Below are 13,890 nucleotides of genomic sequence, written 5' to 3' on the forward strand. Positions count from 1 at the left end.
GGTTAAGCATCTGACTCTGGGCATGATCTCACAGACTGTGAGATCAAACCCCGTGTCTGGCTCTGCACTGACAGTGTGGAGTCTGCTTGGGATTCTCTCTGCCCCTCACCTGCTCGCATTCTCTCTCCCTCTCTCTCTCTCTCAAATAAATTTTAAACAAGTAAAATTTTAAAATACCCTATTTTATATTTAAAACCTTTTTTGAACTTCAGAATTTTCCTTCAGAATAGATTCCCAAAGACAGAATACAAAATTAAAGTGAATTCATTTGAAGCCACTGATCCATGCAGCTACCCTGCACACATTCTTACTATGAGCATATGACCCAGGGTGTCCATTTTATCACGTCCTTGCCATTGCTGACTTTTTTTTAATAATGTCGCTAATCTGGAGATAAAAATAAAATAAATATCCCACAGCTTCTATGCACAGTTCTTTGATGACTAGCAACTTAACTCTGCAATCAAGCAACAGACCAGTTGAGTTGACAAACTCTTTTAGGACAGGCATTAAAAGTCTACTGTCAGCGGGCACCTGGGTGGACCAGTTGGGTAAGCGTCCAATTCCTGATCTTGGATCCGGTCATGATCTCACAGTTTGCACTCATGGCGCAGGGCCTGCTTGGGATTCTGTCTCTCCTTCTCTCTGTCCCTCCCCAGCCTGTGCTCTCTCTCTCTCTCAAAGTAAATAAATAAACTTAAAAAGTTTTTTAAAGGCTATCCTCAAAACCCACCCCACACTTAACATAATAACTAAACTGAAAGCTCCAAAGGGTCTACCCCTAAGACACACACAGTGGAAAATTCAAGCACCCCAGCAAGTGAGAAGAACACTATTCCTGGCCCATTTCCATTCGCTGGGCTTTCAGAGGCTTCTTCTCTGTTCCTCGGGTCAAGTGCTAAGGACCGCTAAGCTGGAAAGAAACAACCCAACCTGACTCCCACCTGGACTCCATGGGCCCCTGCTTCTCCAGAGGCCTGATCTTCTTGGGGTACACTGGCAGTGTGGTCGTATCAATGACTCTGGTTTCTCCGTTGTTGTAAGTGAACTCTAGGGTACCATTCCATTCTCCATGGGCTTTACAAACAATGGTGTTGGTTGGGTTGTGCTTCACTTCTGCTGTGACCCTGAATTCATGAATGAGTCAAAGGAACATGTTTTGCAAGATTAACAAAACAGAGACTTGCTTCCAAAGGTGTACTCACATTTACAGATTTTTTTTTATGAGTTGGCAAGGAGGAGGGATTGCTTTTTGCCATTTTGCTTAATGACTAGCTCTTAAAACTGTGACCTAATATTCTTGATCAGAAAAAGAAAGCATTGGTAGAAAAACAGGTGAGATCTGAATGAAATCTGTACATTAGTTAATAGCAATGCAGTAATGTTAATTTCTTAATTTTGATAAACACACAAAAGGTACATGTTATTGGGGTGGAAATCAAGCAATTCAAGAAAAATAAAGTATATACTTCTCCCTCCCCAAAATAGCATCTAATAGTGCTACATTTGAACCACCGACAGGTCCTGAGTGTGTACTAAGAACTGTGGGTCAAACAGGACTGACCACAATCCGCCTAAGATCACGTTGAAAAAAGGGGGAAACGTTCACCCTGGCATCTGCACATTCCCCTGAACGAAGGCTGAGCAAAACCTGGACCCTTGGCATTGAGTGAACAGCATCTTACTCACAGCAGTGGCTTCGAGGGACCACTTTTTACAAGGGGCCTTTGTGGGATCTGTGCCCTCCTCGCTTCGCCTGCCTGGTCTGAGGGAGCTCTAGGCCTCCAACTCTGGGAGAAAGAATACCCCCACCTCCCTCACCACCTTCAAGCTTGTTGCATAGAGTAATGCAGTAGAAATGGGAAAGCCTGCTCCAAAGCAGCCAAGTGTGAGAAGGAGCTAAGCTTCTTTCCTTCTAATGGCCCAGCTCAGTTGAACTTAGAATTTTCAACATGGGCTTGGAAGCCTCCTCCCTGAGTCTGAGTAACACCATGGCTGCTAGATGCTGAGGCAAAGGCTTGTGGGTGGCATCGGAAATCTTCTGGTATGTTCTAGAAGGGTATGAGGGGTGCACTGGCAATGTTTTAACAACTGGCTCTCTAAAGGGAAAGAGACCTGATCTGTAGCATTTGCCATGTTCTGTGGTGCCCACCACAGCTGATCTCAGGCTACAGACATGGTCTGTGGGACTGTGGAGAAGCACATACCATCAGCTCTTGCAAGCCAGCGCGTGTGGCTCCAAAACAGCCACCAAAGGCATCCACTTTCCCAGGTGACACCCTGGCATCCTCACATGAACCACACGGAACACTTTCCAAGAAAAAGGGCAAAGATTGGAGCTTGCTTATATGATGCTCTAGGACTGTGGCAATAAAAACATCTTAATGCTTCCCTCAAACAGCAGACTTTTCCTTCAATTTCCTTGGATCAGGCTTCCCCAGCTACTAAAAGAAGTAGCCCTGATCTGAGATGATACAGGATTCAGGATTATTTAATGGATCCAACTGAACATGAAATGAGCTCTCAGGCAGTGTCTAAGCTCACAGATGGAACTGCTTCAGAGCAGAGAAACAGACTGTGGCCCGGGAAGGGAAAGGTTATTATTACAAATGGAAGCACTTCCTATTCTGCTGGTGTGTGTGGTGAATATATCGCCAAAGGATTTCACTGTAAGTGTAGAGTGGGAAGGGCTCAAAAAACCACCGTGTTGAGGGGTGAAAAGAAGAGTACCTCTTTTAAAAAAGGTCTTTTAGCTTTATCTTGATTTCCACCTCATCCCATGGCTGGAACCCAAGCTTCTAACGGAGGAAAGAAAGGGTATTGTGATAAGGCAAAGACAAAGGCTTCCTGGCGCCTCCTACCTGTGGACTTTCCCTCCGTAAAAAGGCTTTGTGTGGAATATCACTGTCGCTGAGTACCCAGTCTTGGCACAGCTGATGCTGACTTTGCCTCCAAGCTCCACCCATGGGATGGTGAGAATAGACCGAGCATAGGCACTGGGCAGGGTGAACACGTACTCCTCCCCGTGTTCCAGGAGCCTCAGCACACCTCCAGGGAGAGAGGAGGACAGTCAGACACACAAGAAAAGGGTAGTTAGGGATCAAAAGACATAAAGATGAGAAACCAAACAGCTTCCTGCAACAGACATCTTGTCTCCCACTTCTGCAAAGGTAAGCCACTCCCTGGCCACTTATTTATCTCATAACCCTATTGGGGGTGGGGGGGGGGGGGGGGGGCAGACGCTGTCCAAGGTGCTGAAAACACAACCGTGAATAGACCCACTTTCTTCCTTCAAGGAGAACAAAAAGGTGGACATTAACTGCCAATCCAGCACAAAACTAACTATAATGAAGGCAGGAGAGAGAAGTGCCCGGTGCCATGGAGACCTTCGGCAGGGGTTGACCTGGAAATAGAATTCTCCCTAAGGAAGGGACGTTTGGGCCGGGGAAGAGTTGAGAAGGTAAAGAGAGGAAGGAAATACTCCAGGCAGAGGGAAGAGGGCTGTGCAAAAGTGCTGTGGTGGGAAGGAGCCGGGTGAGCAGGAAAGGGCTGAGGGAAGGGCCCATGTGCAGAAAGAAAGGGAATAGGTACAGGTGTGCAGACTGGCCGACTCAGCAGACCTTCTTTTCAACTTTGAAATAGCATGTAAATGAGTTTTACCTTTTCCTGAGAGCAAGAGACCTTCGTGGTTCACATGAAATTAGAGAACTCAGACCGTACACTGCTCTCAACCTGAGGCAGACACTAGCCACATGAGCAACCCGCCTCTAAATCGGGGGTTCCATGCATTAGGGGTAGAAAGGTCTCAGTCCACTGGAACAATGAAAAACTGTGTGGGTTTCCCTATTTTCTAGGGAAAGGGGCCACAGTGTTCATCAAGTCCCCAAAGGCTGACATGACCATCCTATCAATGCATAACTCCCAGGGCTGTTGCATAGTTTACGTGCTGCACAAAGTGGCCACCAAGGGTTGAAATCCAGCCTTTGCTTTGGCCTGGCTGGCCAGGTGCCCACAGTGGAGGTGCAGCATCTCACTTTACTCCGAGGCCTGTACAGGCCGGCAGAGGCCCCAAGAACCAGGCTCCAGGCCAAGATCTATTCTGTGTAAGGTACCTTCTCAGCATCCCACACTCCAGCCCTGGGGCTCGGCGACCTGTACACGTCCTCACCACTCTGTCCCAGCTCATTCCCAGTCTGGCAATTATCAGGTGCGCTGTGCATCTAAGGAAGGAAGGTGCTGCCCTTTGGCCACACATGGTCAGTGATGTCCCCTCCCTGGGCCCCCTGTTCCTCCACTGGAAAGAGTGAGGAGTGGTGTCAGTGGTGCTCGTGTGTGTTGGCACTTTCTGGCTGCATTCCTGGGGGCCTCCCAACGACTCCATTTGGCAATAATTATCATTTTCAAATAAGGAAGAGGAAATGGAAACTCAGGGTAAGTGATGTGGCTGGTCAGTACTTCCCTCTTAGGCTAGACAAGTATCTATATCAACTAGAGCTAAAATTTGTCCACTGAGACATGTGTTTCTCTCAATATTGACCAGCTTGTCAGGGGGTCTGAGGAGAGATGGGACTTGAACGTAGAGAGCAGTCATGCATGCGGAGTTTCTAAAGTCAATGTGGAGATGCATACAAGTATAATTCAACTTGCCCTTGAAAATTCCTTTAATTGGGGGTGCCTGGGTGGCTCAGCCAGATGAGCATGTGACTTTGGCTCAGGTCATGATCTCACGGTTTGTGGGTTCGAGCCCCACATCGGTCTCTGCACTGATAGCTCAGAGCCTGGAGCCTGCTTCAGATTCTGTGTGTCCCTCTCCTGCGTCCCTCCCCTGTTCATGCTCTGTCTCTGTCTCTCTCTCTCTGTGTCTCTCAAAAATAAGTAAACATTAAAAAAAATTTAAAAAAGAAAGAAAATTCCTGGAACCAGCAGCTTCACTCTCCATTAACTCCAGCAAAGTCAGTTCTGCCAACCCACAGAAACAGAGACCTGGTCTGTAAATCCGGGGTGACATGCCCACACGTGTTTAGGGGTCTTGATCACTCCCAGAGTAGAGTCTGGATGCTCAAGAACGTGGGCAACTGCACGAGCTCAGACCATCAGGGAAAAACAGATTTGTGGGTCACTCATAATCCCGTGGACAGGACTGAAGGACAGATGTCACAGAGCATTTAAATCTCTTGCCAGGAGTATAACTGATCGTATGTAACATAAACACACAAATAGCATGGCTCCACTATACCAGATACACTGAACATCACAAGGGACCACCTTCTCCCCGCTTCTCCAACTGGCCTTAGCTCTCGTAACTGAATTAATGCATCTCCCTAAAAGTAAAGCGGCAGGCCATCGAATGCTCTCATGCGGACCCTTGTCCCTCCCCCTACCTGCCAGAGAGCAGACTGCTCCAGATGTCCCTCAGGGCCCTGCCCTGTGCACACATAGGGAGGGACACTGTGTCTGGCAAGAGAAGTACACTTTGCTATGTCCGTCCTCTTGTGATTCAAACCCTTGGAGGAAAATGGCCAGAACTGATAAGAGTTTTTGTTTCAGAGCCTACTTTGTGCCTGACTTCCTCAGATTAGGTTGCTTGAGAAGACAGCCTGGGGCAGGTAGAAAATCGCAGCTAATACCAGACACAGGTAGGACACCAACAGGCAAGAAGGACCTGGAGTGAAAGTCGGGAAGAGACAGGTCACCTCGGATTTCCCTCCCTGGCCCAGGTCTACCCGCAAGTTTCTGGTTCCTCCAGGGCCAGCCATTCTCATGGCCTCAGAGCCTGTGGCAGCTGGAGAGGACCCTGGGACCCTGCAGAAGAGGCTGCCAGTCCCCAGCCAGCCTGCCTCCCAGGACCCAGAGAAGAAGGCTCCTCGAGCCCCCATCCCTGCTCTCTGTGGTAATGGGCTGCTCGGTAGTCAAACCCTTCCAAGGTGGCCAGTGTGCCCAACAGCACCACCGTACCTCCGATGGCTCTAGTGTCCCCGAGTGGTGAGCTCTTCCAGTCCATAGTCGAGAGTGTCCTGGAGGCTCTCGCCCAGTTACACATCTTGCCATCAGCCTCTCTTCTGACAAGGACCACACACATCCATGAGTTCCTCCTGCTGCCTCCTCCTGGCCCCATTCACAAATATAAACTTTGTGATGTAGGACCATACAGCTCATATCTTCTTTACCATACACTTACATGGGGAATATGCCATGTTCTTCCTTAAAGACCTGCGTGAGATCTCAGAGGGTCCTTCCAAGTCCCCACTCAGCAGCCTGGCAACCTGAAGCTGTGCCTCAGTTTCCTCATCCGTGACACAGGGATGATGGTATGCATACCTCACAAAGCTGTGGTGAGGAGAAGGCGATTCTAGAAGCCCACTAAAAGCATCAGCCTGACACACAGCCAGAATCCCAGAAGCTTCATATCCTAGTTACTCCTCACTCTCCAGAGCCACCCTCTTGCTTGGTGACCTCGGAGTTCCATTTATTCCATTTGGGAATAAACAGCGAATCACAAAGTGGCAGCGGGTTATGGCACACGGGGGACGAAGAGATAGGTGGGAGGCATCCTCTTCCTCCTCCTCTTTAGAAAACGCTCCTGCAAACCTGAGGTTCACAGAAATCAGTGAGCCCCACGCTGAGCGGGTACGAAAGCACTGGGGGGCGGGGGGAGACCGCACTCCTTAGCTCTTCTCTGAATATCCATAAATGTGTGTGTTGCCATTAAATCACCTGCAATTATGCCTTCTCATTATGCTAACTCTTTTCTCAGGGCTGAATAGAAACAAAAAACAAACAAAATAACCCTGTCCTGGGGAACCCGGGTAGCTCAGTTGGTTTAGCATCTGACTCTTGGTTTACGGCTCAGGTCATAATCTCAGGGCTCCTGGGATCAAGCCCCGCATCCGGCTCCAGCCTGACAGTGTACAACCTGCTTGAGATTCTCTCCCTCCCTCCCTCTCTCTCTCTCTCTGCCCCTCCCTTGCTCATGCTCTTTTTCTCTCTCAAAATAGATAAACTTAAAAAAAAAAAAAAAAAAAAAAAAGCCTGTCCTTATTATAGAGAAAAGACTATATTAACACTAGACTTACAGATAGGCTAATTAAAGAACTTTCACTGATGAGCCTAAGGGCTGAGAGAAGCCAAAAAATGCCAAATAACCAATACTTCCACGCCATGGTTCGTCTTCAAGCTGCAAGATGTTCATTTTAAATCCCACAAATTGATTTACCTAGAAACATAAGGCAAGATTTTCCAACTGATACATTTAAACTAATTTCACACCCGGTCTCAATCTGAGGAACCAAAAAATTCCAGTAGGATGCCGCTTCTGGGAAGCACCGAATCAAAGAAAGTCACTCTGGGGAGCTGGTCGGCAGGCCCGATCATGTCAGCGCTCACAAGCACCGAGCCAACGTGTCGCTTCTGTCTCTAGAACTAACTGCCTTTCCCTACAGACTCAATCAAGAAGCTGTGCCACGTTACTGGGCTCCAGCTCTGGAGTTTGGGGGGCAGCGGCCGCGAGAGCAGCTGAATGCACCTCGGCTCCCTCCCCCACAGCGCCAGCAGGGTGATGGGCAAGGGGGGCGATGGGCACAGGGGGGCGATGGGCACAGGGGGGCGACGGGCACAGGGGGCCATGGGCACAGGGGGGCCATGGGCACAGGGGCCATGCTTCCCCAGGGACAGAGCCGCAGGGCTGACTGAGCAGTGTCTCCGCTAGGGGCTCCGAGAGCCACAGCTGAGGGACCTGAGGGGGGGAGGCAGTCTCTGAGCTGCAGCCTAAGTGAATTCAAGTAGTAATAAAGCACTGCATGATGGCATTTTATTGTAGCCAAATATGGCACGGCCTAAAGGCAATACTTTAAAAGACAAGCCCGTGTGTTTACTTACATATAACACTTCCAGTGGACCCACCTAAGATCTCATTTTTATTGAAAAAAAAAATTTTTTTAATGTTTATTTATCTTTGAGAGAGAGAGAGAGAGAGAGCGAGCAGGGGGAAGGGGCACAGAGAGAGGGAGACAGAGGATCCGAAGTGGGCTCCTTGCTGAGAGTAGAGACCGACGCGGGGCTGGAACTCATGAACTGTGAGATCATGACCTGAGCCAAAGTCAGAGGCTCGACTGACTGAGCCGCCCAGGTGCCCCTCATTTTTAAAATAAGGGAATGGAAGGGCACCTGGGTGGCTCAGTCAGTTAAGCATTTGCACCCTTGGTTTTGGTTCAGGTCATGATTTCACAGTTCATGGGACTGAGCCCCACATTGGGCTCTGTGTTGACAGTGTGGAAGCTGCTTGGGATTCTCTTTCTCCCTCTCTCTCTGCCCTTCCCCAGTGCTCATTGCTCTCTCACTCTCTCCCTCTCTCTCTCTCTCTCTCTCTCCCCCCCCCCTCCCCTCTCTCTCTCAAAATAAACATTAAAAAAATACTAGGGCACCTAGATGGCTCGGTCAGTTGAGCTTCTAACTTTGGCTCAGGTCACGATCTTGGTTTGTGAGTTCAAGCCCCACACTGGGCTTGCTGCCCTCAGTGCAGATCCGGCTTTGGATCCTCTGTCCCCCCGCCTCTCTGACCTTCCTCTGCTTGTGTTCTCTCAAAAATAAATACTTAAAAATAAAATAAAATGAGGGAGATGAAAAAACTGTTACTTCAAGCCCAATCAACAAGTTTATGGAACGTGCTAGATCAGTATAAAGAACACGTGAGGAGGGGCACCAGCGTTCGGCTTAGATCACGATCTCATGGTTCATGAGCTCGAGCCCCACACTGGGATCTGTGCTGGTGGTGTGGAGCCTGTTTGGGATTCTCTCTCTCCCTCTCTCTGCCCCTCCCCTGCTTGTGAGCTCTGGCTCTCTCTCTATTAAAAAAACGAATAAGTGAGGAAAAGTAAAACATCCTGACTCTCCACACCCACCCCCAACAAAGGGGCTCTGAGTATAGGAACTACAACCTTTTGCTCCGAAATGTGGAGATTCTCAGAAGTATTTTCTGGGAAAAACGAGGATCGCGGGTGTTATGGAGTGCACATTTCATTAATACAAAAGGGGGATGGATGTAGCTGCTTGAAAGGATTTAGGGAAACTTAAGGCCTCACAAGACTGAGCCAACGGTCCCCGGACCCTTCCCAGGTCCATCCACAGCAGGAATACACTGGGTGACCAGGAAGGACTATATCCAGGGAGGGCCCTTGTACAGCCTCTCTCTACATCTTTCTGATTTCAGCACTCCACTGAGAAGCTCTACGTAGACTTTCCAAGCAAGGAGACGTGGGAGCAGCACATTCTATTTCCGCTTCAGGGATGGCGAGGGCATTAGGATTTCCCGCCCACGAAGAGCCTTGTCCAGTGCACCCACGGCTGTGCCAAGTGAATTAGAGGCCCCAGACCCCATCGGCTACCTGTGGGGAACAGGGGAGTGAACCCCCTGAGACACCAGAGGCCTATCCTTTGACACACTGACACTCAACAGCCACCAACAGTAGAAGCAAGTGAAGATGTCTGTTCACCTCAGGGGGGAGGGTGGGGGGCATCGCGGGGGTAGAAGGACCCACCGTTCTCAAGTGAAGTTCCAGAAGAGATGAACGGAGGCCACATATTCTGCTGGGTGAAGCGAGGAGCCCCAGCAGCACAGGACAGAGCGGGGGTAACAGAGAACGCAGCGGGGAGGGGAGCAGGATGTGCCGGGAGGGAGTGGGACGGCCACACGGCTCTACACCCCCGTCCTCACCACGGCCCACCCCTCAGGTGGATGGCTGGCAAGACATGGAGCTTCACGGACCAAAGAATTCCTCAATCACTAGATTTGCAAACCTCCACGTTTACGCAAAATTTCCAGATCTTCGTGCAATGTCAAGAATCCCTGCTTAGGGGCCCAGAGACTGGGGGGCCCCTGCCCTGCACTATTATTTAAGCATCTGTGGTTTTCCGCTGCCTTGACACACGGCAGCAGGCATTTCTGCGGAGCGCAGGGGAGTCCCCAGAAAGGAACCCGAACAGACTTTCTGTACCCGAAAATACGCTCATCCGAAGATACCATCGTCACTGAGCACTTACGCTGGCTAATCACAGACTCGACGTACGTGTGTGTAGGAGGGAGGAAGAGAAAAGCAACAACCCATCTGTCTCCCCCTAGCTTTGCCCCATGCCCTCGCCACTCCCCGCCCCGTCTGTCCTCACGGCGGCCCTGGGGAGGCTGCCAAAGCCACGTCCACCCTCCACGGACCCCCACCTCACTCAGGTAAAAGCCCGAGCCCTCCCACGCCCCCCGCACAGCGCCCCCGTGATCAGGCCCCTCCTCCCTGACCTGTCCCCTGTGCCCCAGCCACAGAGCCTCCACGAGATTTCTAGAAGACCCCGGCCTCACGCTCCCACTCCCGCCCCGGGCGTCCGAGCCTTCTGCTGTCTCTGCCTGGAGCACCTTTCCTCCAGCCATCCCCGTGGCTCCTCGCTCACCTCCTTCAAGCCCTTCCTCGAAGGCCGCAGCTTGTTGGGGTCTGTCCTGTCGAAAACGGCAGCACCCCCCCACCAGGCACCCCGCACCCTCTCACCCTGTCCTGCTCTGTCTCCTCGGTGCCAGTGAGCGGTCACACTGCGCATTTCCCGCACGTGCCTCGTTTTCTGTGACGCGTGCACGGACGGCGGCTGAGGGCAGGGGCCTCTGTCCTGGCCCCGTCGCGGCCAGCGTGCCCGGCACCACTTTTCACAAATGGACGGATGAACGGATCAATGAATGAACAGACCACGGCCTCTCTGAACCGCCCCCGTAAAGATAAGCAAGTAAACCCGCTTGAGACAGGTGGTCTACACACGCGGGCGGGAAGTGTGCACTGAAGGCGTGAACCTCCTCCACGCCCCACCTTCTCTAAACAAACGTGTTTCATCCTTGAATAATTCGTTACGTGGGAAATTCGGGATAAGGAAATTAAACAGGACGAAATGAACCTCCTGAACACTGATTTTGGCTTCTAAATAAAAGGGAAGACTTCGCCAGTACCAACCTTGGGGCGCTGGGGGGGACTCTGGCAACCTGTGGAAATACAGAGCCCCCGAGAAGTCAAAACCAAGGTCGCCAAGGTCGACGCCACTCCCATTTCTCACTGCACGCCCAAGTGTGCAATCCGTGCAAACACAGGCCTCCCACGCGGGGTCCCCCGCAAGCCTGCACTGGGCTCCCTGCTCTCAGCAGCAGGGGCTCCCCCGTGGGCTGGGCCCCAAGCCCTCTGCTCACGGCGCTTGGGGAGCCCACGGCCCGGGGGGCCAACGCACCTGCTGGGACCTGCCACGTGGCCTTAACCCAAACAGTCCTACGCGGGGGCAGCTCCCTGTCGCAGGCCATGGGGAGAGACGAGAGTTGAGAGCGACAGTGATCGCTGCGATCCCAAGAAAGGCCTGTGAGGGAACACTGGATCTCGTTCCCCTACCCCTCGGCCTCCGGAAGCACATCTGAGTCAAGTCTGTCTCCTCAGCTTCAGGGAGACAGGCCTCTAGGGCCCCGGCTATGCCCCTGGAGGCACCCTTCTGCCACAGCTCCATCTGCTGCCCACTCCACCCCCTCTGTTTCTGGGCTGGTGGCCTCCTGTGACTCCCAGACCGCCCCCCCCCCCCCCCCACCGCCGATTCTGACTTCTGGTCCACAGATCAGAGGTGAGTCACTGACAGAAGGTCCCTGCCTCATGGAGAGGCCGGCACCCTCCTGCAACCCCCCTCACCAGCTCGTGGTGACAGAGGGTGTCTACTGTGGGTGGCACACATGTGCCCCCGGGCAAGTGGCTTCTCTAGGCTCCTCTTCTATAAAGTGAGGCGCAGCTGGAAGGAAGCAGAAGCCCCACGCTCACTCCTTTCACCCATCTCCGCCCCGGGGTCCCCTGCCATAGAGCTGGGAATGAGGGGGTTTGCAAGATGGACGAATCATCTGTTAAGCCCTAAGCTTCTGTGGTCCTGTCATCGTCGGGAACAATTCCTTCTTAAGAAAGAAGACCACTTCCGACACCACTCCCTCTCTTATGGCAGCCATCAAAGCTAGACAAACTAATCTCCTATAGGGATTGTCCTGATTGGAAAATGGCTGCAATGCTGCACTCCCACAAAAGAGCACGTCACGGGGAGAAGAACATTCATCATCAGCGGGTCGCCTGGTGCCTCAGTGGGTTAAGCGTCCGACTTCGGCTCAGGTCATGATCCTGTGGTTCGTGGATTCAGGCTCCGCATCGGGCTCTTTGCTAACAGAGCAGAGCCTGGAGCCTGCTTCAGATTCTGTGTCTCCCTCTCTCTCTGCCCCGCCCCTGCTCACGCTCTGCCTTTCTCAAAAATAACCATAAAAAAAAAAAAAAAAAACCATTCATCACTGGTGTGATTTATTCAAAGTCCTTCCCCTCAACACATACAACCCAACCCCATCTGAATCTTGGAGGAACTAGGTGGCCTAGGCTCATCCTGGTGACAGGTGAGTCCCTGGCCTCCTTCACAGATTGATTCTCCCTTTGGTGAATTTCTTGGCCCTAACTGATCCTCGAGAGGAGGGTCCCAGCAGCACAGTGCAGGTGGCTGAATATTGAGCCCGTGCGCCCAACATGGGTCCTGGGCTCCTCTGTGGGGGTCCTGGAGTTGCTGTCTCATCTATGCATGGAGGATAAGCAGTTCAGAGGGTGAGCCTACAGCCCAGAGACAGGACAGAGAGGCGGAACCCAAGAGTGGTTTGGGCCCTCACACAATAAATAAGGGAGTGTTGTTTGTACTTAGTGTCTCTGCTTCGGGTCCTCCCACCCTCTCTCGAATCTATTCCGATCAGATTTTCACGAGAACCATTCCACGGACAGCCCTTGTTAAGGTCACCAAATGACCATCACAGGCCACCATCCAGTGGCCCGTCCTCGGTTCTCACCTTCCCAGAATGAATCGGCACCGTCTGCCTCAGCTGACCACTCTGTCTCCTCCCGGGAACCCTTTCTTCACCCAGCCTGCAGGAAACAAATCCCCGTCCTACCTCCTTCTCAAGCCCCTCTTCTTCAGTCCCCCTGACCAGTGCTCCTCACCTTTTGGGCCTCTTAGTGCCACAGGACTGTGGGGATCAGGCTCCCTCCATAATCTCGTCAGGTGCCAGGACTTCAATCACAAGTTTCGACGTCTGCTGGCCCCTCTCCTCAGAACTCCAGCCCGAGTCCACACCCGTCCACTCGGGCAGTCACTTGCATGTCCGAACCACAACGTGACCTCGCTGAGCTCCTGAACTCTTCCTCCAAATTAGTTTTCCTCCCAGCGACTCCACTCCCGGCCTCCCCAGCGCAGCAAACAGCTAGTCGGTCCTTCCAGGTGCTCACCTTGAAAGCCTTGGTGTCACCTCTCAGACCCCACTTCCAACCCGAGGCAAATCCTTCTGGCTCTCTCTCCCTCAGAATACATCCAGACTTTTGGGGCACCTGGGTGGCTCAGTCAGTTGAGCATCTGACTTTGGCTCAGGTCACGATCTCATGATTCGTGGGTTTGAGCCCCGCGTCGGGCTCTGTGCTGACAGCTCGGAGCCTGGAGCCTGTTTCGGATTCTGTGTCTCCCTCTCTCTCTGTCCCTCCCCACTAGTGCTTTCTCTCTTTCAAAAATAAACATCATATTTAAAAAAAAAAAGAATACATCCACACCTTCACCACGTCTTACCTCCTCCACCATTTCCGCCCTGGTCCAGGCCACCATCGTCTCAGGCCTGGGTTATTATCATCATCTCCTAACTGGTCTCCTTGCTTCCACCTTTACTCCTCTTATGATCTATTTTCAACAGGCAGCTGGGACAACCTTGCTAAATGATGCGTCAGATCCTGGTATTCTTCTGTCGAAACCCTTAACGGCTCTGCAGTTCACTTAGCGCAGGAGCCAACACTCCCCGCGAGGGCCGCTGAGGCCCTGCGTGATCTGGCCTCA

At 51.8% G+C, this 13,890-nt stretch overlaps 1 protein-coding gene across 3 annotated transcripts in view; it reads right to left on the reverse strand.

Moving 5' to 3' along the window:
* Window positions 1–13,890, reverse strand: part of OSBPL10 (oxysterol binding protein like 10) — a 309,461-nt gene that overhangs the window by 5,566 nt on the left and 290,005 nt on the right. For all 3 annotated transcript variants that reach the window (XM_019422851.2, XM_053903898.1, XM_019422850.2), the window contains 2 exons: window positions 2,862–3,048; window positions 945–1,127 (listed from right to left, as the gene is read on the reverse strand). In XM_019422851.2, the coding sequence (XP_019278396.1) occupies window positions 945–1,127; window positions 2,862–3,048 (370 nt within the window). The remainder of the gene's footprint in view (window positions 1–944; window positions 1,128–2,861; window positions 3,049–13,890) is intronic.

The sequence above is a fragment of the Panthera pardus genome, unplaced genomic scaffold, assembly GCF_024362965.1.
Source record: "Panthera pardus isolate Hobbes unplaced genomic scaffold, ASM2436296v1 HiC_scaffold_16, whole genome shotgun sequence".
In the NCBI taxonomy this organism is placed as follows: domain Eukaryota; kingdom Metazoa; phylum Chordata; class Mammalia; order Carnivora; family Felidae; genus Panthera; species Panthera pardus.